This window comes from Scyliorhinus canicula, chromosome 7 (assembly GCF_902713615.1).
Source record: "Scyliorhinus canicula chromosome 7, sScyCan1.1, whole genome shotgun sequence".
NCBI classification, from domain to species: domain Eukaryota; kingdom Metazoa; phylum Chordata; class Chondrichthyes; order Carcharhiniformes; family Scyliorhinidae; genus Scyliorhinus; species Scyliorhinus canicula.
In genome coordinates this window covers 197,502,007-197,527,939 of record NC_052152.1, presented here as the reverse complement: position 1 = coordinate 197,527,939, position 25,933 = coordinate 197,502,007, and the positions used below count along the sequence as shown (strand labels likewise).

Below are 25,933 nucleotides of genomic sequence, written 5' to 3'. Positions count from 1 at the left end.
AAGTGTCTGGTCATCCTTACCTTTTTCAGCAAATACCAGACTCCAACCACACTGCTAAAAACCAGGCACACAAGATCTTTTGTGTCAAACTCATAGTTGACTATTTCTAGGAAAATAAAACAATTACATCCTGATTAATTTCTTTAATTGCTGTTCAAGAAGTGGTCTAGGTCTACATACAAAACATAAAAAATCATATTATTGTAGCAAGGGATCAGAAAGTCTCTAATCCATTCTTGAAACGATTTTGATGTTTTTTTTTTAAAAACAACCCAATTTCAGTAATACATCAACAAAGGGTTTCTTGCTTTCAATGCATCATTGGCAGTCAAGGCCTCAAATTCAAGGCTTATTTTGACTTTCACTCAGCAACCTTTAAATACTTGTTCAAATGTAACTGATGTCTCATTCTCTCAAAATCATTCACAAAACAGCTTCCTGAGCTCAATCACTCAACTGTTGTATCCAATGGGAGCCAGTTACACAATTAAAAAGCAGCATTTCGGTCATCCCAAATTGGTTTACATTGATCAGATATAAATACATATATTTTATTTTTATATAAATTTAGAGCGCCCATTTTTTTTTCCAATTAAGGGGCAATTTAGTGTGACCAATCCACCTACATGGCAAGTCTTTTGGGTTGCGTGTGTGCGCGCGCGTTGGGGGGGGGGGGGGGGGGGGGGGGGGGTGGTTTGGTGCTGACGCGATGGGCTGAATTGCTTCCTTCTGCACTGTAGGGATTCCATATGTATAAATGTAGAAACATCAGAAGGATATCCTAAAAGCTGAATTCTGAATTGCTATATTTAACATTACAAATTTCAAATAAAGTATTTGATGGCTTCCCAGGTTTGATTCCTGAACTGCACTTGGATTAGATCATTTCCATAATAGGTTCCCAGTGTCCCTGGGTTGAGATGGAAGGGTAAGAGGTCAGCGATTCTTGCATGGTGACTGCTAGCCAGTAAATCTGGCGAGTGCAGCAGCCTACAAATTCTCGAGGTATAGAGTTTAAATCGCGTCGAAAGTCATGAAATTAACTTGATTTGTTGTTGTAATTAAGAGCAGAAACCTTAGCATGTTTCGGAAGAAAGGATTTTCCAGCCTATGTGGAATTTTATTCCTACATTGTGTTCACTTGTAATGTCTCTCAAAGCTAAGGCATCAGTTCAGAAGACAACATCAATTTAGTTCTGGTTACTCTGCAAAGCTCTCCTTACTAGCGCATTGGTAGCTAATAGCAAATTGGGTGAACGTTTCCCACAAAGCACTTGCCTGACCATCTGGTCAGCATCCTGCACAGAGCGATTTACATGATTTTGTTTTTTCCTACAACTTGATTCCGTAGCCATCCCCATTGCTGTTGCAATATGTCTAATCTGTAGGATGCACTGCAGTGACTCAATAAGAAAGGCAAGAGTGACAATATAGTGAAAATACCTCCTCCTGCAAGTCAACACCAGTCTGATTTAGGTTTGCATCAACATTCCTTCATCAGCAAAGCAATAATCTGGAACCTCCAACTTAGCACCATTATGGAACTATATTGTCACAAAAAACATACAGCGCCTCAAGGAGAAACTCCGTTCTCGGGATGGCATGGATGCAGCTTTACCAGTGTCACAATCCTACCCCCATCGCAAACAATATGCAGGTGTGGGAACAGGAGTAGTTTTAATTTATAAAAGCCTCTCTGGTTGACTATCCTGCCACCACTGGCTATCTTGGATGAGTGGTGAGTTGAGTATACAGTCATAGAATCATTGAATTTACAGGGCAGAAGGAGGTCATTCGGCCCATCGGGTCTGCACCGGCCCTTGGAAAGAGCATCCAACACCTCCACCATGTTATCATAACCCAGTAACCCCGCCTAATCTTTTTGGACACCAAGGGCAATTGAGGATGGCCAATCCACCTAACCTGCACATATTTCGACTGTGGGAGGAATCCGGAGCACCCGGAGGAAACCCACACAGCCACGGGGAGAACGTGCAGACTCCGCACTGACAGTGACCCAAGCCGGGAATCGAACCTGGGACCCTGGAGCTATGAAATAACGGTGCCAACCACTGTGCTATTGTGCTGTCCTTTGATACCTCAGCACTCTTGGTGAAAGAGGAGATAAAGAAACAAATTAAACCCCGAAGCCAGTCCTTTTGACCCTCATCCACGTCCCCTACTTTTCTTTGTCAATCAATTACACAAGGAGTGAAGGTAAAATCAACACCATGTCTGGACATCAGTCAGATAACACCCAAGATAAGCAGAATACTAAACTACACTCCACCAATTGTACTAAACCAGGCTTTCCAAAGTAGAGCCCCGAGGGCCAGAAACAGCCCACGAAAAACCTCTATGCGGCACCCAACACAAGTTTCAAAATCCCAGCCAATCAGGTGTGTTTCAAGAGTTTCTCCTCTAATCAAGGGCCAGGTCTCTCCCATGTTTGCTTCTGATATGTGGACTAGGGAGCCTATCAGCGGCAAATGAGGGAATGAAACGGTGACCGGTAAATTCCACTCGGAAAATTTCACTATAGGTAGATTTCACTGCGGTATATTCCACTACGGTAAATTCCACTACAGTAAATGGTGGACACACTTCTTAACTAATTAGTCGTTAGTAAATGGTCTATAAAAAACTAAACTACTTGTTACACCCTTCTTAACTAATTAGTCGTTTGTATTCATATTCTTTATCTATCCCAAATTATTTATTATTATTTTTTTAAGGTACTGTAGTGGAATTTACCTTAGTGGAATATGCCGTAGTGATTTTTACCTATAGTGAAATTTTCCGAGTGGAATTTACCTAGAACCAATGGATGAATGTGCGGAGGGATGTCGGGCAGTGCGGAGGGATGTCGGGCAGTGCGGAGGGATGTCGGGCAGTGCGGAGGGATGTCGGGCAGTGCGGAGGGATGTCGGGCAGTGCGGAGGGATGTCGGGCAGTGCGGAGGGATGTCGGGCAGTGCGGAGGGATGTCGGGCAGTGCGGAGGGATGTCGGGCAGTGCGGAGGGATGTCGGGCAGTGCGGAGGGATGTCGGGCAGTGCGGAGGGATGTCGGGCAGTGCGGAGGGATGTCGGGCAGTGCGGAGGGATGTCGGGCAGTGCGGAGGGATGTCGGGCAGTGCGGAGGGATGTCGGGCAGTGCGGAGGGATGTCGGGCAGTGCGGAGGGATGTCGGGCAGTGCGGAGGGATGTCGGGCAGTGCGGAGGGATGTCGGGCAGTGCGGAAGCGGCCTGGGTGCCTGGCTAAAGTCGGGAAATCGTGAGTGTGAGAGAGTGAATGAGCAGAAAGATTTTTGGGGGTGAGTGCGAGTCTGCCTTACACTGAGGTTTTTCTATCATACACCAGCGCATACATTCACCCACTCACACACACTGGTTATTTTTATTACTTACTCTTTTTCAAATTTAATTTATGACATTCTTGTACTTTTGCTCAGCAATTGTTTCTTTCCTTTTAAAAAAAATTTTTGTGCCAAATTTTGTCCTTCCGAAATGTACTCGAGTGTGCAAATGAGCAAATATGCCCCCCACCCATCCCTACAAGGTTGGGCATGACAGGCCTAAACTGAATGCTCCAGACCAAATTTAGACGTTCACCTAAACCAAAACAGCATCTCAAAAGCAGGAAACAAGTGGAGTACTTTAAGTGCAAAGTACTCTCTCAAATAGCTTGGTGTAACAATGGCCCATAATCTAAAGTTATTTAGGGGGGGGGTTTGAGCAAAACACAATCAATTCTCAGCAAAAAAAAAGTGGGGAATTTGAGGTGATTGAGTCTTCAATCCTTAATGCCCTGCACAAGTCAATTTGATCACCCAAAGCTAAATAGATCCATACTAGTAGGACGCAGTGGTACTTTTAATCCCACATCAGAGACTTGTCCACGTTTAACCTTTCATCTAAAAGGGAATATATTTTGTTAAAGTGTTACTGTGATATAAAAAGTTAAACAGCATTCTACTTACCTTCCTTTGTTTCCCCTGTTCCCTGAGTAAAGAGCAGCTGATACTGTTTGTTTGGTAGATTGGCAGGAATAATTTTATTCATAGCTGGACTGAAACGAGAGGAGTATAATTAACCCAATATATCCCAAGATTCAGTCAAGAGTTCTATTTATATATTTAACATTAAAAAGCCTCATCATCATATCTTCAAAAACCAACATCCGTTATATCACTAATTCCTTTCCAGTTGTTAGTCTCTTGTGCGCCCGTGTTCTGCTTGTTTGCAATCAGTAAGCATATTTCCAAAAACAATCCATGCTGGCTACAGACAGATATTATTTGGAGCACAAGAATGGCCAAGGAACTAGCCAGCCACCTCGAGCACAATACTCATGTCTGCTACACAAACTTTCAAACTTTTTAAACTGGGGACCCATTTTACCAACCGGCCAACCTTCACGACCCACCATTTTCTCTTACCTTGTTTGCTGCTGACAAAATGGAGAAATCGTAATCGCGCCCAAAGCAGGTGACGTCGACTTTGGAGGGGGGGCGTGACCTGCTCTCTGCCTCCCTTCAGGCAGGAACATTAAATTAAATTAAATTTATTTATTTATTTATAAACGTCTGTTGTCTCCGATTGCGCAAATTCAGGCGCAACAGCTGGCTTTTAACAATGCCGCCTGCGAGCAGCCTTCAAAATGACGGGCCCGACCATGTAAAAAAAAATACAGGCGCACTGCGCATGCGTGCCCACTCATTGCTGCGCATGTGCAGAAACACAGTGGTTCTGCACACGCGCACCTATGGGTGGATACGCACGCGCAGTGCATCTGCACTTTTTTGATATGGCTGCGGCCGTCATTTTGAAGGCCACTCACAGCCGGCATTGTTAAAAGCCGGCTGCAGCGGCTGTTGCGCGGAAATTTGCATAATTGGGAGCCCCACGTCGGATGACTCCGCGACCCACGCGCAGGCCGCGACCCCGACTTTGAAAATGCCTGCTCTGAAGAGCGCCCTTTCTAAAAGCGGAGTATCCAAGACATCTCTTTACAGCAAGTCTGGCAGCATCTGTAGGGAGAGAAAAGAGCTAACGCTTCGAGTCCGATGACTCGTTGTCAAAGCTGTGACAAAGAGTCATCGGACTCGAAACGTTAGCTCTTTTCTCTCCCTACAGATGCTGCCAGACTTGCTGAGACTTTCCAGCATTTTCCCTTTCGTTTCAGATTCCTGCATCCGCAGTAATTTGCTTTTATCTTTACAGCAAGTGTTCCTTAGTCTACTAGCTATATTTAAAAGTGAGGGTGGCATGGAGGCACAGTGGTTAGCACTGCTGCCTACGTTCTCTGGACCAGAGTTCGATCCTGGCCCTGGGTCACCGTCTGTGTGGAGTTTGCATATTCTCCCCATGTCTGTGTTAGTTTCACCCCACAACCCAAAGATGTGGTTAGGTGGATTGGCCACGCTAAATTGCCCCTTAATTGGGCAAAAAAAAATTGGATACTCTAAACTTTAAAAAATAGTTTTAAAAAGTGGATTATGACCAGAGATGGTTTTGTTATTTGAGTGGAAGTAAAGATACCAATTAAGGGTTATTATATCAGTGTATTGATTAGCAAACTGTAAGCTATTTTCTTGCGTGATGGTAAAGATATTTTAATATTGTGATAGTGATAAAGTCAGTTTTAAATTGCCATATCCCTACTTTGCGTGAAATCAAACCTGGATTGAGTGCTTCATTAGGGTGGTGTGGGAAGACTGGGTGGTGTGGGAAGACTGGGTGGTGTGGGAAGACTGGGTGGTGTGGGAAGACTGGGTGGTGTGGGAAGACTGGGTGGTGTGGGAAGACTGGGTGGTGTGGGAAGACTGGGTGGTGTGGGAAGACTGGGTGGTGTGGGAAGACTGGGTGGTGTGGGAAGACTGGGTGGTGTGGGAAGACTGGGTCGTGTGGGGTAATGTCTATTTAATTGTTATTGTATATTCTCTTTTTGCACTATGTTAATGTTCACTCTAGTTTGTTTTGTTATTATTGTTGCTACTGTTTTATGATGAAAAATTCTGCAAAACCTTAATAAAAATATTTTTTTTCAAAGATATTTGGCCTGTTACTGTGGTGATGACACCACCTCTGGTCCACTGAGCAACCTCACGCCCACTGGCGTCTGTTAAAGAAACATGGCCTTTTCAGGCTCTTGCCAGAGACAGAGCATTGCAGAGGTAGAGAGCTGCTGACACCTTTCGCCATACTCGCAAGTGATCAAAACTAGAAACTAGTCCAAGAAATTGTGATGACTATAATTTATATTTATAGTATGCTGGCATTATCTGTGCCACAGAGGTTTAATGGTAACAAAAAAATGTTGTGCTTGTATAAAGTGTAGAAAATGTAACACAATGTAATGAAATATCATTAAGAATAGTAGTGTCTTCGGAAGTGTAACCTACTGGGGGATTCAGATGTCATACTTCTAAAAGTGGTTTGCAGCCATCTCATGGGGCTGAAAAAACAGATCACTCCATTATCTTAACCGAGATGTACATCTTTCAGCCATTTGGCTGAACAGCTGGTTCTTGATGCAGATCGAGGCCAACTTCTGGGTTCAATTTCCAGACTGGCCGAGGTTATTCTTGAAGGCCCCGCCTTCCCAACCTTGCCCCTCGCCTGTGGTGTGGTGATCCTCAGGTTAAATCACCACCAGTCAGTTCTCCCCCTCAAAGCGGAAAGCAGCCTATGGTCATCTGGGACTATACTGACTTTAGTAAGCAGTTGCATTGTGCTTCACATGAAATGAAAAGAAAATCACTCATTGTCACAAGTAGGCTTTAAATGAAGTTACTGTGAAAAGCCCCTCGTCGCCACATTCCGGCGTCTATTCAGGGCTTATAATCACAGATGTCATTTCATTCATCAGTTCATTTGTGCAAGTACCATTCTAGCAGATTTATCTAAAGTAATTATCCAGTATAGTACAGTAACAACCTATTTATACTATATATATCAAGCACTAATTTTCCATAGTTTAATCTTCTATGAACAACAAATGCATCGCTCAAACTGAAATGTTTTTTTTTTTAAATTTAGAGTAACCAATTCATTTTTCCAATAATGGAGCAATTTAGCGTGGCCAATCCACCTAGCCTGCACATCTTTGGGTTGTGGGGGTGAAACCCACTCAAACACGGGGAGAACTCCATACGGACAGTGACCCAGAGCCGGGATCGAACCTAGAACCTTGGAGCCGTGAGACACCAGTGCTAACCACTATGCAACCGTGCTGCCCTTGAAATGTTTTGTTTTAAGGTAACGCAGCATCACTCAGATTTCAAATAGGATCCTTTGGGAATCAAATGCTGATCCCAAATATAAACAATCCTTACACTCCCAAAATAACCCTCCAATCCCAAAATAACCCTCCAATCCCAAACTTCCCTTTTGGAAAGAGGTTTACATCAACACTGCATTGTTGTAAAATCTGCAAATCAAATAATGCATAAAAGTGAGACAAAGGTTTAGTGGATAAAGACCGGTAAAGAAGTACAAATACCAGGAATATTTCCAGTACAATCTCTACTGTGTGCTGAGTTAGCTGATTGGGGACTGGTGTGGTGGTACGGGCACTACAGCTGGCTTAACTGGGCTTTGGGAAAGCAAAGGCAGCCTTTTGTTTGCTGTCCAGCGATTCCTCCCGAAAGGTGCACGAGTGCGTGCATCAGGCAAAGACAAGGTGAGGCGGTGTAGTGATTTCCATCAAATCCCCATTCTGCCCTCATATAGGCAAATAATCTGCTGAGATTCTGTGACCTAAAGAAACAACTTTGATGAAGTACTGGATGGTCCGTGGAATCATCCCCAGTTTTAGTCAGCTGACAAGGGAGAGGAAAAGAAAATCCAAAAAATGTAAAAAGCACTTGTTGTTGGGAAGTTTCTTTACTACTAGAAGTTCCAGAGCATGGCATAATGACAATCTCTCAGTCTTTTTCCTGTTGGCTTAGCAGGGGTAGGTTCGGGAGTCAGATATCACTATAGCTCAAAATGTTTAATATCCTTCAACTCGCATTTGTACCGCTCTCCTTTTTACCTCTAATTTTATTAAAAGCATGTGGTTTTGCTATCCAACACTATCTTCTGACGGAACTGACTGCATGAAATAAGTGGTCACGGACATAAGAATGGAACATTTTGCACCTTGAACCTGTTCTGCCTTATGAAATCATGACTGATCAGTCATTTAGCCAAGCACTGATATCACAAATACCTTTGGTTAATGAAAATATACCAATCTCGGATTTAAAATTAATAAATCGACAGCCATTTGTCAACTTCGACCAGCTTACGGGGATGGTATACTTTCAGTCCTGCAACTCAAAGGGCCACGTTCTCTAAACAACTAGGTTAAAAGAAAAAACTACTTGGTACCACACTATCAGACAATAAAAAAGACAACTCTCGTGGAACAACTTAAAGAACGTTCATGGTGTTCTTTACCCAGCTCTTTCCTGCCTCCTCCCCATTTCCCCAGGATTAGTACACTTTCCTCTCAGATATGCCAGTCAGCTGTGTCCTTCCCAAGTAACTGTCCTGTGGAGAAGCCATAACGTACACAGCAAATGGTTTGCTTTTCCTCTAAATGACTCCCTAATAATAAGATAAAGGACCACATACCTTAAAGTGTGAGACAAAGCCAATATACCCAGTACGAAAAAATACAAGGACAGCAGCAAGTTGATATACTCTTGAGAAAATATCTGAAAACAGAAAATGCTGCAGTCAGTTTGGAAATCAGTGCATAGTTATTGGTACAATGCTGTTGCTACAGAAGAGAATGATGAAAATCAATGCTCTGCACTTCAATAGATCATACAAAGAGTTAGCAACTTGGCGGAGGTGCAAAAAGAGGGGAGATTGAAAATTGAGGGACAACATGCTAAGCAAACAAAGGCCAACTCACTTTGAAAAATAGATAAAGGCCAAACAGTGTGCAGCTGGCGATGATGGGGAATCTGGCTGCATCTCGACTTGTAATGGTCTCTGGCATATCACAGGAATTCTACAATACAAAACAAAAGGTAGTTAAGAATCAACGAATACAGTACAGTTAACCCAAGGTCAGGTTGAATACTTAATAGACGTTCAGGTCAGACAATGTATTTGTATAGATGTTGCAACTAAAGGCAGGTGACGGCAAATACTTTGTCCTCAGCACCACTTATTTTTCAATTTTATTTTAACAGGGATTGCAATAATAGCATCCATCCAAGGAAAGCATTTAACTTCCAGGCAGTAAATAATCTCAAACCTATCATAATTAAAGAGAAAAATATCTGTTAGATTCCATTCCACCCAACGCCAGATAACTGGGATTCCAAGATTTTACACAAGTAGTGCTGGAACACCATACCAGATCATAGAATCATCGACTCCCCAAGTGCAGGAGGCCGCCATTTGGCTCTCGAGTCTGCACCAAACCTCCAAAAGAGCACCCTACCTAGGCCCACGCCCCCACCTTAATCTCCATAATCTACCTAACCTTTGGGACACTAGGGCATTTTTAGCATGGTCAATCTGCATAACTTGCACATCTTTGGACTGTGGAGGAAACAAACAAAGACAAGGGGAGAATGTGCAAACTCCAGTGTCACCCAAGGTCAGAATCAAACCTGGGTCCCTGGCGCTGTGAGGCAGCAGTGCTAGCCACTGTGCCACCATGCCACCCGACAGACAGCAAACAAAGGCTTTGGTTGCTCAGTTGAGTATATTTAAGGCTGGGAGTCAGAGTACAGTGCATGTATTGACTTGCTGAAAGCTGTTGTTTGCTTTTGGTTCACGGCAGTGTTGTCCCACATGATCCAGATTTTGCCATGTAAACATGGCATCTCCAGAAATGCCTAATTCCCCAGTTTAACTAGAAGCAACACAAATCTTTTACCACGGACTCAATACCGATTGAGGAATTTGTTTTCTGCCCTGCTATTCAGCAATGCTGCAAAGTAAAACCGTCTTTTTAAAAATGAATGTAGTTATCAGATTCGCTAAAAATCTGACAAATCTTCCAACTACTTTCCCCTCATCTCCCTGTACATATATTTGTATTTCCCCAATAGCATCACTGCAGATGAAACTTGCCATGTCAGTTTTGGATGAAATAATTGCACTCAAAAACAGACACGAGGTGCTTCACCTGGTCATTGTTTACTGTGGTGAGTCATACCGGGGAGAGGAGAGAAACGCATGGATACAGAACATGTCAAGAGGAGCTCAAAACCAAACACAAACTGGGGATCTAGGAATTCCTGGAGAGGCCATGTCTACATGGCGCAAACAGGAGCATGCGGAACAGCACTGCAGTGAACTAAAAGCAAACATCAACTTTCAGGAAGACAATACCTGCACTGTACTTGATTTAATTGTCTATTGCCCTCAAAAATTCTTGACTCCTAGCGTTAAATGTACTCAATAGCTGAATAACCACAGTCCTCCAGAATACAGAACTTTAACAACGTTGAAGAAATTTATCCTCAGTCTCAAATGGCTGATCTCTTATCCTGATATTATCTTCCCTGGTTGTTGACTCTTCAGCCAGGAAAACAGTCTCAGTTTAATTTCACTGCAACCATCTGGCACCCTTCGAAAGTCCAGAGAATACAGGTCCATTCTACATAATCTCTCTCCCCCCCCCCCCATACACCAACATATTCACACCTATCCACTAATTTTAAACTTTCTCAATGTCTGCGTGGGTTTCACCACTACAACCCAAAGATGTGCAGGGTAGGTGGATTGGCCGACGCTAAATTGCCTCTTAATAATTGGGGGAAAAATAATTGGGTACTCTAAATTTAAAAAAAAAAATTTAACTTAACAATTTATGACGTTTCTGTACTTCGGCTCAGCAAATTCAGTTTTTTGTGCCAAACCTGGTCTTTTGGAAACTTGTTCATATTTGCTAGAGCGAGAGCATATGCAAATATGCTCCCCTACCCCCAGGAAAGGTTGGGCAAGTCTGGTCCAACAAGTTATTCAGTTGCTTCAAAAGCTACAAAAAAAAGGTCTAAGAATATTTGGATGGATCACCTGGCATTAACCTACGTAATGGACATTACAATGACACGCCTAGCGGCAAAGGGGGAGGGTATGTGCAAAGACTAGAACAGGCTGTCATGCAAATGTCTACATTCAGAATTATACCTTCCAGCCAACACACCCAACTCCTCCATTGCCATGTCTGAGCACATCATATCCCCTGACAGTGGAGACCCAGAGACAACAGCCCAGGTGTATACAGTAGGGAGGCGTTGGCCCATAGTTCAGAAAATTGACTACGGAACTTAATTCTCATGGCATCACGTGAAATATGTGGGGAAAAAATCTCTTGTCCATCCATTACCACCTACCATTCTCTCTCAGCTGATGAATTAGTGCTCTTCCATGTTGAACACCACGGAGAACTGGCCACTGATTGGAGTTATACCGGCACAAAGGAAGATGCCTGTGGTTGTTGCAAGCTAATCACCTTAGCCCCAGGACATCACAACATGGATGCCTCCCTCAGGAAGTGCCCAACCTCTCACCACCTTCAGTTGTTTCAATGACCTTTCATTCATTATAAAAGATCATTAGTGAGGATGCTCACTGCTGATTGCACTGTACAACACCATTGGATACCCCTAGGATACTACGGCAGTCATGTCCATAAGGCAGGCTCGAAAAGTAGCAAGTAACATTCACACCACAAGACCAGCCAATGACCATCTTCAACAAGGTAAAGAGTCTAAACACCTTTCTTTGACATTAAAAAGCATTCAATTTTCCCACTAGCAGCATCCTGGAGCTAACACCAGCCAGAGATTTAATTGGACCAGCCATATAAATATTGTGGCTACAAGACCATGTCAAAGGTTGGGAATTCTGTGGAGAATAACTCACTTCCCCAAATCTCTATAAGGCACAAATCAAGAGTGTGAGGGGGTACTTGTGTGAATAAGTGCTGCTCCAAAACTCAAGAATATTGACACTATCCAGGACAAAGCAGACCACTGGATTGGTATCCTGCCCTCCATCTTAAACATTCACTCCCTCCACCACTGGTGCACAGTGGCAGCAGTGTGCACTATCAACACGGTGCACTGCAACAACTTGGCAAACCTCCTTAGACAGCACCATTCAAACCGGTGACTGCTCCCAGTCAGGACAAGAGCAACCGACTCATGGGAACAAGATTACTGGCTAGTTATTTTTTTTTGGAGGCCTAGAGTGGTTTTAAAGGGTATTCACATTTCATACATATTTTATGCTAAATTCATGTACACACACACCACCCAAATTAATTTTATTATGAGGATTATACTTGGGTATTCAAATGTACTCGGGTCAAAGAAAAACAGAAGATGATTTTATTCAAATTTATAACTTAATCATTCGTGTCCCCCACATTTTCACATTTTTTTTAGAGACATGGAAAATCATACAAATGTTTTATATTTATTATACTGTACCTTAACCATACAATTTATTTAAAGCTAATAAAATGAATAATTAAATAAGGCAGGGTGTTTTATTTTAAGTGTAAAGATTAATTGCATCACATTATAAGTGATGCAATTAATGGCAGAATGCTTTCTGATACCAAAATTTGTACAAATTTCTGAAAGGTCAGTTGTTTCTCTAATTTAAAAACCCATCTTTAAGCAAATTTGATAATTTTGAAATTTTAGGTCAAATGGCACACCATCCTGACTTGGGACTATAGAACATAGAACAGTACAGCACAGAACAGGCCCTTCGGCCCTCAATGTTGTGCCGAACAATGATCACCCTACTTAAACCCACGTAACCCGTATACCCATAACCCAACAATCCCCCCATTAACCTTACACTACGGGCAATTTAGCATGGCCAATCCACCTAACCCGCACATCTTTGGACTGTGGGAGGAAACCGGAGCACCCGGAGGAAACCCACGCACACACGGGGAGGACGTGCAGACTCCACACAGACAGTGACCCAGCCGGGAATCGAACCTGGGACCCTGGAGCTGTGAAGCATTGATGCTAACCACCATGCTACCGTGAGGCCCCTATGTTGTCATTCCTCCAATGTTGCGGAGTCAAAATTCTGGAGCTTCCTTCCGAACAATACTCTGGTGTACTTGGAAAGGAAGGACAGCAATGAAGGACTGCAATGGTTCAACACAGCAGCCCCCACCACCTTCTCAAGGGTAGTTGGGGATGGGCACCAAATGCTGGCATAGTCAGCAATGTTGATATTCCAGATACAAATTTAAAAAAACAACACAGCCTGAAGTCTTGCAATCTGAATTAATATCACTATTTTTAAAGTCTTTACCAGCTCTAAATAATGAAGAACGCTGTATTCCTGCCACAATTTAGGAACAAATTTAATCGAAGAAGAAATATCACACAGGGCAAAGAAAGCCGTGGAGGATCCCAAGTTACCACAATAGTTGCAGTTTAATTTTAATTCAGAACACAAAATTAATGTTGACAATGTAATGAAATGAAAATCGCTTATTGTCACGAATAGGCTTCAAATGAAGTTATTGTGAAAAGCCCCTAGTCGCCACATTCCAGCGCCTGTTCGGGGAGGCTGTTACGGGAATCGAACCGTGCTGCTGGCTTGCCTTGGTCTGCTTTCAAAGCCAGCGATTTAGCCCAGTGAGCTAAACAGTCCCTGTATATCCACTTTTCCATGCAAATGCAATAATTAAAACGATCATTTCAAATGTCTCTGGGGGGTTTCTAAGCTTCCAACTAATTTGCTATTTTTAAGCTACCGCATAAAGACTTTAACAGATTAATACAGCAGATATGAACTTTCACCCTTGGATGAGTATCCCATCACAAATTAGCTCAATAACAGAAGGGATAGAGCTAAAAAGGACATTAAAAATGGCCAAACATGTCACTATCCGTTTGGAGTTTGCACATTCTCCCCATGTCTGCATGGGTTTCACCCCCACAACCCAAAGATGTGCAGGTTAGGTGGATTGGCCACGCTAAATTGCCCCCTATTGGGAAAAAAATAATTGGATACTCTAAATGTATTGAAAAAAATGGCCAAACATCAGGCTGTTCAAAAAAGGTAACTGACAAAGGGAAGATCATGTTTCTATGCAGGAAGTTAGGATCTGTAATGCACTGCCTCAAACACTGGTGAAAGCAGATTCAAGAGCAAATTCCAAAGAAAATTAGATATATATTTGAAAAGGTGAAATTTACAGAGCTATGGAGAAAGAGCCGGGGAGTTGAACTAATTGGGGAGCTTTATAAAGAATCGGCACAGACACATGACCTGAATTCTCTCCTTCAGTGCTGTACGTATCTATAAATTTAATCCGAGACCAAACCTCAACATGCATTCTCACCAAGAGAAATTTTGGACAACAGCCTTAAAAGTTCACTGTACATCTTAGCGACCACTACACCAATTACAAGGGCTCATAGATATAGGTGCCATATCACAACTCCTCTTCAAATGTAGTTCCTTAAAATCTCCAAATATACCAGCAATTCTAAGACCAGTGTAATTCTGCTTAACATGTGTCAGCATCTCAACTAATGCCTTTGACCCTATTTACGAAGTATATAGTGAACTATATATATAATACATATTTTTAAAACATATTTACAAACGATTCTTCATAAATGAGAAGCATGTACATTTCCTGAGATAGAGTACAATAAAATAAAATTACATAAATATGAATGGATAAGACAGATGAAGGAGATAGAATCAGGACAATACAGGAGGCCATTCAAACCATCACTCTGCACCAGCTGTTTTGAAGAACTCTCACATATAGCATCCAGGAACATGTTTTATTGACACCTATGTTACAACAGTGGTTACACTTTAGAAGTGGCTGCAACATGCTTTTAACAATCCTGCAGTCATAAAAAGGTGCTATATGACATACAAGTTCTTCCATTCCTTATTAATTTGATTTGCTTTATTGCACCGAGGTACAGTGAAAAGTATTGTTCTGCCATGTTCTCAAATATAAATATACATGGAATCGCTGAATGGCTATCGCACAAAATGAGGCCCTTTGACTCATCATGCCTGTGTTGGCTCCCGGCAAGAGCAGCGCACCTAATAATAATAATCTTTAGGGCAGCACGGTGGCGCAGTGGTTAGCATTGCTGCCTCATGGCGCCGAGGTCCCAGGTTCGATCCCGGCTCTGGGTCACTGTCCGTTTGAGGTTTGCACATTCTCCCCGCGTTTGCATGGGTTTCACCCCCACAACCCAAAGATGTGCAGGTTGGGTGGATTGGCCACGCTAAATTGCCCCTTAATTGCAAAAAAATGAATTGGGCACACTAAATTCTTTAAAAATATAAAAATAATCTTTATTAGTGTCACATGTAGGCTTACATTAATACCGCAATGAAGTTATTGTGAAAATCCCCGAGTCGCCACACTCTGGCAGCTGTTCGAGTACACCGAGGGAGAATTCAGAATGTCTAAATCACCTAACAAGCATATTTTTTGGGACTTGTATGGGGAAACCGGAGCACCCAGAATCAAAGTCACCTGTCTGTCTTTTACCCATTGCCCTGCAACTTCCTCTCTTCAGATAATTGTCCAGTTCTCTGTTGACAACTTAAATTGAATTAAGTTGAATTTTTCACCACACCCTCAAGCAGTGCATTACAGATCATAATCACTTGTGAATATTTAATTTGCCTCATGTCAACATTGCCTCTTTTACCAAACATCAGTGTCCTCTGGTTCTTGACCCTTCAGCCAACAGGAACAATTTCTCCCCCATCTACTCTGTCCCGACCCCTCATGTTGTTGAATGCATCTTATTAAGTCTTCCGGCAATCTCTTCTTCAAGAAACTCCAGCTTCTCCAATCTATTCACATAACTGAAGTCCCTCTGCCAATCAACCATTTTTGCCACTCCCTCCTGTACCCTCTTCAATGCCTCCAAATATATATATATATATATATATATATATATATATATATATATATATATAAACAAACATGTGGGCAATTATATGATAATATATGAATAGTATGCACAGCGACAGAAACCGATAAACAGGACACTTTAAAAGTACTTTATTAGCTGTAAAGCTCTTGGGCCATCCTGCAGTTGTGAAAGGTGCTAGTGAAAGATGCTATAGAAATGCAAGTTCTTTCAATTCTTTGTTCAGCTGTACCGCCAAGATGTGCAAATGAAAATGTATAGACACAAATATAAATTTCCCCCCAAGTGTCGAAAAGGTTAGGTACGGGGGGGGGGGGGGGGGGGGGGAAAGAGAGCCTTAGGTGGTCTTTCGCAGGGTCAGTGCAGACTGGATGGGCCGAATGGCCTCCTTCAGCACCGTAGGGGTTCTATGATCTATGAAGTTCTGCTGAGTTGGGGAATCTTTTACCATCTGCATTTACTTCAGGGTTGATTATTTCTCAAGAGATGTTTGCGAGTATGTGTCCTTTCTTTCGGCTGTCTTGTTAACAGGTCCTGCCATCCTCCCAGAGCCGGATGGCATCTATTGAAGTGATTATGATTGGCTACGCTGGGCAAGCCCAGCCGGCTGTTCCGAGACTCCCAGGCTCAGGCTTAGCCACCCCAGACCCCAGTTTACCTTAGATTTGGCACAGGTGACAGAGCGCAGGGCCCCGAAGAAGATGGGCAGGAGGGCCATCACCACCAGGCTTCCGTAGGCCACGGCCGACCCTTCGGGAGTCGCCACGAACCTGGCGGTGCCGGCCGACGCCGCCTCGGTGTCGTTAAGCGTGACGTTGACGGCGCTGTCGGGGAGCAGCGGGCTCTCTACCTCCGCCATGTTCCCTTCGCCGGAGCAGAGCCTGAAAAGAAAAGGCCACGTTTCCTTAACAGCCGGCAGCGGACGTGACGTCAATCGGCGGACCGGAGATCGCGTCATCGCCGTAGCAACCGCCCCAGATAGTCTCAGCAACCGCCCCAGATAGTCTCAGCAACCGCCCCAGATAGCCTTAGCAACCGCCCCAGATAGCCTTAGCAACCGCCCCAGATCGCCTTAGCAACCGCCTGGGCCTCAAAGAGAGGCATGAGCCTGGATGGAGGAGGGGTGAGTTATCCATCACTGAGGGAACATGCACTTTTAAAAAAAATAATTTTTATTCAAATTTTCACAAAATATCATTAACAAAAAATACGAAGAAAAGAAAGAACAAACCCTCCCCCCATATACAAAAAGGAAGAAATAAATTAACACCCGTCATTAGCAAAGAAATGAAATGAAATGAAATGAAAATGGCTTATTGTCACGAGTAGGCGTCAATGAAGTTACTGGGAAAAGCCCCTAGTCGCCACATTCCGGCACCTGTCCGGGGAGGCTGGTACGGGAATCGAACCATGCTGCTGGCCTGTTTGGTCTGCTTTAAAAGCCAGTGATTTAGCTCAGTGAACAAATATACACGTTCCTTCAGCCCAAAACAAAGAGACGTTCCCCCCCCCCCCCCCCCCACACCTTGATTGCTGCTGCTACTGGCCTTTTTCTACCGTTCTGCCAGGAAATCTAAGAATGGTTGCCACCTCCTAAAGAACCCCTGCACTGAACCCCTTAGGACAAATTTCACCCTCGCCAATTTAATAAACCCCGCCATATCGTTGATCCAGGCCTCCACGCTTGTGGGCCTCGCATCCTTCCACTGAAGAAGAATCCTCCGCCGGGCTACTAGGGACGCAAAAGCCAGAATGCCGGCCTCTTCCGCCTCCTGCACTCCCGGCTCCTCTGCAACCCCAAATATTGCGAGCCCCCAGCCCGGTTTGACCCTGGATCCTACGACCCTCGACACCGTCCTTGCTACGCCCTTCCAAAACTCCCCTAGCGCTGGGCATGCCCAGAACATATGGGCATGGTTTGCTGGGCTCCCTGAGCACCTAATACACCTGTCTTCTCTCCCAAAGAACCGGCTCATCCTTGTCCCGGTCATGTGAGCCCTATGCAGCACCTTAAACTGTATGAGGCCAAGCCTTGCACAAGCAGAGGAGGAGTTCACCCTTCCTAGGGCGTCCGCCCATGTCCCCTCCTCAATCTCCTCACCCAGCTCCTCCCATTTACCCTTCAGCTCCTCCACCGAGGCCTCGTCTACCTCCTGCATCACTTGGTACGTTGCCGAGATCCTCCCCTCTCCAACCCACACCCCCGAGAGCACCCTGTCCTGGACCCCCCCGCGACGGCAACAGAGGGAACTCCGCCACCTGCTGCCTGACAAACGCCCTTACCTGCATGTACCTAAAGGTGTTCCCCAGGGGGAGCCCGAACTTCCCTTACAGCTCACCCAGGCTCGCAAACTTCCCGTCTACAAACAGGTCCCTCAACCTCCTAACACCTGCCCTGTGCCAACTCAGGAACCTGGCGTCAATTCTCCCCGGGACAAACCGGTGGTTCCCCTGTATCGGGGACCCCATCGAGGGCCCCAGCTCCCCCCTGTGCCGTCTCCATTGCCCCCAAATTCTGAGGGTAGCCGCCACCACCGGCCTCGTGGTATACCTCATTGGAGGGAGCGGCAGCGGCGCCGTTACCAATGCCTCCAGGCTCGTGCCCACACAGGACACCATCTCCATCCTCTTCCATGCTGCCCCTTCCCCGCCCATCACCCACTTACGCACCATCGCTGCGTTGGCAGCCCAATAATACCTACAGAGGTTGGGCAGCGCCAGCCCCCCCCATCCCTGCCCCGCTCCAGGAACACCCTTCTCACCCTCGGGGTCCCGCGCGCCCACACAAACCCCGTAATGCTCCTGTTAACCCGCCTGAAAAGGGCCTTCGGGATAAGGATGGGAAGGCACTGGAACAGGAACAGAAATCTCGGGAGCACCGTCATCTTGACTGATTGCACCCTACCCGCCAGAGACAGCGGCAACATGTCCCATCTCTTAAACTCCTCCTCCATTTGCTCCACCAGCCTTGTGAGGTTAAGCTTATACAAGGCCCCGCGGCTCCTGGCCACCTGGACCCCCCAAGTACCTGAAGCTCCTCTCCGCCCTTTTTAGTGGGAGCCTACCAATCCCCCACTCCTGGTCCCCCGGATGTACAACGAACAGCTCGCTCTTCCCCAAATTCCCTGAGAATCCTCATCACCTCCAGCATTCCCCCCACCGGGTCCGCCACATACAACAATAGGTCATCCGCATAAAGCGACACTCGGTGTTCTTCCCCACCCCGTACCAGCCCCCTCCAGTTCCTCGACTCACTCAGCGCCATGGCCAGGGGTGCAATTGCCAGCGCAAAAAGCAAAGGGGACAAGGGACACCCCTGCCTCGTCCCTCGGTATAACCGAAAATACTCAGACCTCCTCCTATTCGTGGCCAAGCTCGCCATCGGGGCCTCATATAACAGCCTCACCCACCTGACATACCCCTCCCCAAACCCGAACCATTCCAGCACCTCCCATAAGTACCCCCACTCAACCCTATCAAAGGCTTTCTCCGCGTCCAACGCCATCACTATCTCCGCCTCCCCTTCTACCGCCAGCATCATTATAACATTCAAGAGCCTCCGTATGTTAGTATTCAGCTGCCTCCTTTTCACGAACTCCGTTTGATCCTCATGGATAAACTGCGGCACACAGTCCTCTAATCCTCGTGGCTAAAATCTTCGCCAACAGCTTGCGTCCACATTTAAGAGTGAGATCGGCCTGTATGACCCACACTGCAGGGGATCCTTGCCCCGCTTAAGGATCAAGTAAATCAGCGCCCGAGACATCGTCGGAGGCAGAGCCCCCCCTTCCCTTGCCTCGTTGAAGGTAAAAACCAACAGGGGGCCCAACAGGTCTGCATACATCTTATAGAATTTGACCGGGAACCCATCCGGCCCCGGCGCCTTCCCCAACTGCATGCTCCCTATCCCTTTGACCAGCTCCTCCAGCTCAACCGGCGCCCCCAGTCCCTCCACCTGTCCCTCCTCCACCCTCGGGAATCTCAGCCGGTCCAAAAAGCGCCCCATCCCCCCTCCTCCGCTGGGGGTTCGGACCGATACAGTTCCTCATAAAAGTCCCTGAAGACCCCATTAATGTATACCCCCCTCCACACCCCATTCCCTCCCCTATCCTTAACTCCACCAATCTCCCTGGCCGCATCCCGCTTACGGAGCTGGTGCGCCAGCATCCTGCTCGCTTTCTCCCCATATTCATACACCGCTCCCTGTGCCTTCCTCCACTGAGCTTCCGCCTTTCTGGTAGTCAACAAGTCGAACTCAGCCTGGAGACTACGCCGCTCCCTCAGCAATCCCTCCTCCGGAGCCTCCGCGTATCTCCTGTCCACCCTCACCATCTCCCCCACCAGTCTCTCCCTCTCTCTCTGCTCTCTCCTCTCCCTGTGGGCTCGAATAGAGATCAACTCCCCCCTGACTATCGCCTTCAGCGCCTCCCAGACCGTCCCCACTCGGACCTCCCCATTGTCATTGGCCTCCAGGTACCTCTCGATACATCCTCGAACCCGCCCGCCCACCTCCACGTCTGCCAGCAGCCCCACCTCCAAGCGCCAAAACGGGCGCTGGTCTCTCTCCTCCCCCAGCTCGAGGTCCACTCAGTGCGGGGCATGGTCAGAAATGGCTATCGCCGAATACTCAGCATCCTCCACCCTAGCAATCAGCGCCCTACTCATAACGAAAAAAATCAATCCGGGAATAGGCCTTATGCACATGGGAGAAGTATGAAAATTCCCTGGCCCTCGGCATCGCAAACCTCCATTGATCCACCCCTCCCATCTGGTCCCCCTCAACATCTTAGCCGCCGCTGGCCTCCTACCCGTCCTGGATCTGGATCGATCCAGTGCCGGATCCAGCACCGTGTTAACACCCCCCCCCCCCCCCGCCCGATTATCAGGCCCCCCCGCCTCCAAATCTGGAACCCGGCCCAACATGCGCCGCATGAAACCCGCATCTCCCCAATTCGGGGCGTATACATTGACCAGCACCACTCGCTCCCCCTGCAGCTTGCCGCTTACCATCACATACCTCCCACCGCTGTCTGCCACCACATTCGACGCTTCAAGCGACACCTTCGTCCCCATCAGGATCGCCACCCCCCGAATGAAACACCTGGCCTACCCATCCCTTCCTCAATCTAACCTGATCCGCCACCTTCAGGTGCGTCTCCTGTATTTGTACATAAGATATACAAGACAGAAACAAGGCTGGCTTAAATATTCAGCTTTTCTTTGCCTTGAGACCCATGCATGACTTCATTTTTAAAATACATTTAGTGTACCCAATTCATTTTTCCAATTAAGGGGCTGTAATGAACTCCAATTGGCTTTATTGGTTGGCCAGTTGGAGTATGAGCTCCCTCAATGATAGCTCATTGAGGGGGCCCATATAAGCACCTGTGTAGGCTTTGTGAGCCAGTCTTAAGTTGACTGGACTGCTAGCAGCACTGTTTGTAGCTGCTCCTGTAATATCGTTACTGTAAATAAATATTGGTGTGGTGACGGAACTCCTGCCTCCCGTGGATTACTACGGGGCCATTTAGCGTGGCCAATCCACCTACCCTGCACATCTTTTGGGTTGTGGGGGCGAAACCCACGCAAACACGGGGAGAATGTGCAAACTCCACACGGACAGTGACCCAGAGCCAGGATCAAACTTGGGACCCACTCCAAGATATATGTTCCGTTCAATAAGGGTGACCAACTGCCCAGGATTTTATGGTGTTGCAACCCCACTCTTCCCCCGCCGTAATTGAGACGGTTGTCCCACATGTCCTGGGTTATGGTGCCAGCGCTCTGTTTTCACCATGTTTACATTTTTTTAAATTTAGAATATCCAATTCTTTTTTTCCCCCCCATTAAGGGGCAATTTAGCGTGGCCAATCCACCTACCCCGCACATCTTTTTGGGTTGTGAGGGTGAGGTCCACGCGGACACGGGGACAATGTGCAAACTCCACACAGACAGTGACCCGGGGCCGGGATCCCCAGGTCTGAGATCGGACCTGGGTCCTTTGCGCCGTGAGGCAGCAGTGCTAACCACTGCACCACCATGCGGCCCTGTTTTTAAACCATGTTTCAGACCTTTTACATTTTGCGCACATGCGGTATGCATTTGCAGGCATGCACTGTCCCTGGCTGCCAATCTCATAGATGATTAGCAACAACTCCCCGCAACTCCCTTGCCAGCAGACCCCCACGGTTACAGGTTTGTCATCAGCCCCTGCCCAATTGTACAGTTGCCAAAAGCCAACGCATCCCTTAATTTATTTCCCCAGGTGCGTCTTCCTGGACTCAAGCCCCCTCTCATCTAAATTTATCCTTTGGCATACTAAAATACAAATAATTACGTGTCGCAAATGTGGCGCTCAATAGAATTCATGGAGCTGCGAAGCATTTATGCTAACCACCATGCTACCATGCTGCCCAGAATGTGCAAACTCCACACGGACAGTGACCCAGGGCCGGGATTCGAACCCAGGTCCTCAGCGCCGTAGGCAGCAATGCTAACCACTGTGCCACCATGCTGCCCCCTTTTTAAAAATGTATTCAAGAGATGTGGGCTTTGCTGGCTTGGCCAGCATTTATTGCCCATCTCTAATTGCCCTTGAGAAGGTGGTGGTGAGCTGCCTGCTTGAACGGCTGCAGTCCATTTGTGTAGTTACACCCACTGTGCTGTTAGGGAGAGAGTTCCAGGATTTTGACCCAGTGAAAGAATGGTGATGCATTTTCCAAGTCAGAATGGTGAGTGGCTTAGCAGGGAACTTCCAGTTGGTGCTGTTTCCGTGTATCTGCTACCCTTGTCCTTCTAATTGGTAGAGATCATGGTCACAGGCTTGGAAGTGCACTCTAAAGAGCCTTGGTGAATTCCTGCAGTGCATCTTGTAGATGGTAGACGCTGTTGTTGTGTGTCGGTTGCGGATGGGGTGCCAATCAAGTGGGCTGCTTTGTCCTTTATGCTGTCAAGCTTCCTGAGTGTTGCTGGAGCTGAACTCTATGGAGAGAATTCCAACACACTCCTAGATTGTGGGCAGGCTTTGGGGAGTCAGGAGTTGAGATACTTGCTGCAGGATTCCTTTTTAAAAAAAATTTAGTGTACTCAATTCAGTTTTTCCAATTAAGGAGCAATTTAGTGTGACCAATCCACCTAGCCAGCACATCCCTGGGTTGTGGGGGCGGAACCTACACAAACACGGGGAGAATGTGCAAACTCCACACGGACAGCGACCCAGAAGCCGGGATCGAACCTGGGACCTCAGCACCGTGAAGCAGCAGGGATAACCCACTGCATCACCGTGCCGCCCCGCTGCAGGATTCCTAGCCTCTGACTTCCAGTTGTAGCCACAATTTTTATATGGCTAGTCCAGTTACATTTCTGGACAAGGTAACCCCCAGGGTCTTGATAGTGGGAAATTTAGCCATTGCATGGCTTGGGGCGATGGATTCTCTCTTGTTTAAAGATGGTTATTGTCTGTGTGGTGTGAATGTTTCTTGCCACTTGTCAGTCCAAGACTGGATATTGTCCAGATCTTGCTGCTTATGAACATGGACTGCTCCAGTATCTGAGGAGTAGTAAATGATGCTGATCATTGTGCAATCATCAATGTTCATCCCCATTTTTGATCTTGTGATGAGAAGAAGACCATTGATGAAGCAACTGAAAATATTTGGGCCTAGGATACTACCCTGAGGAACCCCTACAGTAATCTCCTGGAGCTGCGATGATTGACCTCCAACAACCACAATCATCTTCCTTTGTGTCAGGTATGACTCCAACCAGCAAAGAACTTTCCCCCAATTCCCATTGACTCCAGTTTTGGTAGGGCTCCCTGATGCCACACCTGGTCAAATGCGGTCTTGATGTCAAGGGCAGTCACTCTCACCTCATGTCTGGACTTCAGCTCTTTGCCTACGTTTGAACAAAGCCTGTAATAAAGTCAAGAACTGAATGGCCCTGGCAGAACCCAAATTGAGCATCAGTGAGAAGGTTATTGCTAAGCAAGCGCTATTTGATAGCACATTTAATGAACCTTTCCATAATTTTACTGATGATCGAGAGTGATTGAATGGTAATTGGCCCGATTGGATTTGACCTGCTTTTTGTGCACAGGACATACGTGGGCAATTTTCTAAATTGCTGGGTAGACGCCAGTGTTGTAGCTGTATTGGAATAGCTTGACTAGGGTTGCGGAACGTTCTGGAATACAAATGTTCAGTCCTGTTGATTAAATGTATGGTAAGCAGACTTCCCAGCTTTTCATTAAACACCCCAATGTCCCATCAATTTGCTCAAAATAGCAGAGATTTTCCAGGAATTCCCTCTTTAGACAAACCATTTCACAGATTCTCATCAGCATTGCATCTTTTTGCACAGCATCAGGGTATCACCTTACTTTGCCTCCCTTCCCCTTTACCTTCTGCCCCATGCACTGCCAGCAAACTAAAAAAAAACTTTTGGCTTCACTTGGAGAATCAAAATACCACCCACTTACCAACTTAAGTGGCTGGACTGGGATGCTCCCATGTGCGAAGAAATCCTTCTCGCCAGTGCCAGGGGTAAATATTTTCCCACAAAATGGACTACCTCTCAATTGGACAGATGTTTGCTGCCCTGGGACCAAGCCTTTCATGGCCCTGGTTGGCCATTCCATCAGAATGCCCCTTTTGGCCAATCAGTGATTCCATGGAAGAGGGCAGCAAAGGAGAATGGGATAGAGCAGGTCAATTGGAGAAAGTGGGATAGAGCAGGAGGTCAATGGGGGAAGAGCAGGAAACCAGCGGCGGAGGCACTGGGGGGGAAATGTATGGCACTTACTGAGGTAATTTATAGGAACTACTAGACCAGGCATGTCCAGGGTACGGCCTGTACCCCAGATGAAAATATTTTAGTTTATTGAGTATAAAAATAGAGAAGATATACAATGAGGACACACTAATCACTTGCTACCCAGAATAGTTGACAGTGTCAAAATACAAAAGACAATACAATGAGGACACCAGTCACTTGGCACCCATGCACCCCTGATGCAGCCTGCAAAATCGCTGCATGCAACATCAGGCACCAATTTTCATAATCCTGGTCAATCAGGTTGTGGTGAATTATAAATACTAATAATCCACACTATTATACAACATGTGTTGAGCCTGTATATTGTATTGGATCACGTGTAGTTGCGCGGCTCTACCCATAGGGGGAGATGAGGAGCTTGTACTTGGCTCCACCCTTGGCTCCGCCCATGGCTCCACCCATGGCTCCACCCCTTAACAAGAAGTATAAAGGTTGATGCTGAGAGCCTGCCTGCCAGTTCATCTGGAGTTCATCTCGTCACAGGCAGGCTCTGTTTTAAGACGATTAAAACCTACTGTTCACTTCTAACCACGTGTCGCGTGAAATGATGGTCTCATCAATTTAATCGTCTTAAGAAACAGTAAGAAACGACTATGGAATCAGCCCTCAAACCTGATCGACTGGAACTCGACCCACAGGATGCAGAGGCGAAAGGAATCTTTTCACACTGGCTCTGATGTTTTAAGGCCTACCTGGCTGAAGCAAGCACCACAGAAACGACGGAGGAGCAGAAACTCAGCCTACTGCATGCAAGGGTGAGCCATCGTATATCTACTCAGTTAAATTGTACCGGCTCATATACAGTGGCCCTGGCCCTACTCGACAGAATGTACGTGAGGCCCGTCAATGAGGTCTACGCACGCCACGTTTTTACTACTCGCCGCCAGCGCCCCACAGAATCGCTAGAGGAATTTCTAAGAGACTTAAAAGCCTTATCCCGGGACTGTAATTACCAGGCTGTAAATGCTGCTGAACATAGGGACATGTCGGCGATGTCTTTGTTGCAGGCCTCAGATCCAATTAGTGCGCCAGCGACTGCTTGAGAAGGGGGCCCAAAATTTAGAAGACACTGTTGAACTCGCTACTACTATGGAGGTCTCGTTTCGCAGCCTCACCTCGTCCCCTGTGGACTCCGCGACCCCGTCATGGGCCCCCGACCAGCGACTGTCCCAGGCCTGCGC

At 46.3% G+C, this 25,933-nt stretch overlaps 2 protein-coding genes across 3 annotated transcripts in view; one reads left to right on the top strand and one right to left on the bottom strand.

Moving 5' to 3' along the window:
- Positions 1 to 16,861, bottom strand: part of hm13 (histocompatibility (minor) 13) — a 72,668-nt gene extending 55,807 nt beyond the window's left edge. Inside the window, exons 1-5 of one of the 2 annotated variants that reach the window (XM_038803662.1) lie at positions 16,576 to 16,861; positions 8,909 to 9,007; positions 8,623 to 8,705; positions 3,981 to 4,069; positions 21 to 106 (exon numbers count right to left, since the gene is read on the bottom strand). In XM_038803662.1, the coding sequence (XP_038659590.1) occupies positions 21 to 106; positions 3,981 to 4,069; positions 8,623 to 8,705; positions 8,909 to 9,007; positions 16,576 to 16,776 (558 nt within the window). In that variant the 5' untranslated portion in view covers positions 16,777 to 16,861. The remainder of the gene's footprint in view (positions 1 to 20; positions 107 to 3,980; positions 4,070 to 8,622; positions 8,706 to 8,908; positions 9,008 to 16,575) is intronic. The other variant, XM_038803663.1, reaches the window with a different exon arrangement.
- Positions 16,862 to 16,966: 105 nt separating this feature from the next.
- Positions 16,967 to 25,933, top strand: part of LOC119969682 (rho GTPase-activating protein 39-like) — a 246,893-nt gene continuing 237,926 nt past the window's right edge. The window contains exon 1 of the mRNA XM_038803653.1: positions 16,967 to 17,040. The gene's annotated coding sequence lies outside the window, so the exon portion shown is untranslated. The remainder of the gene's footprint in view (positions 17,041 to 25,933) is intronic.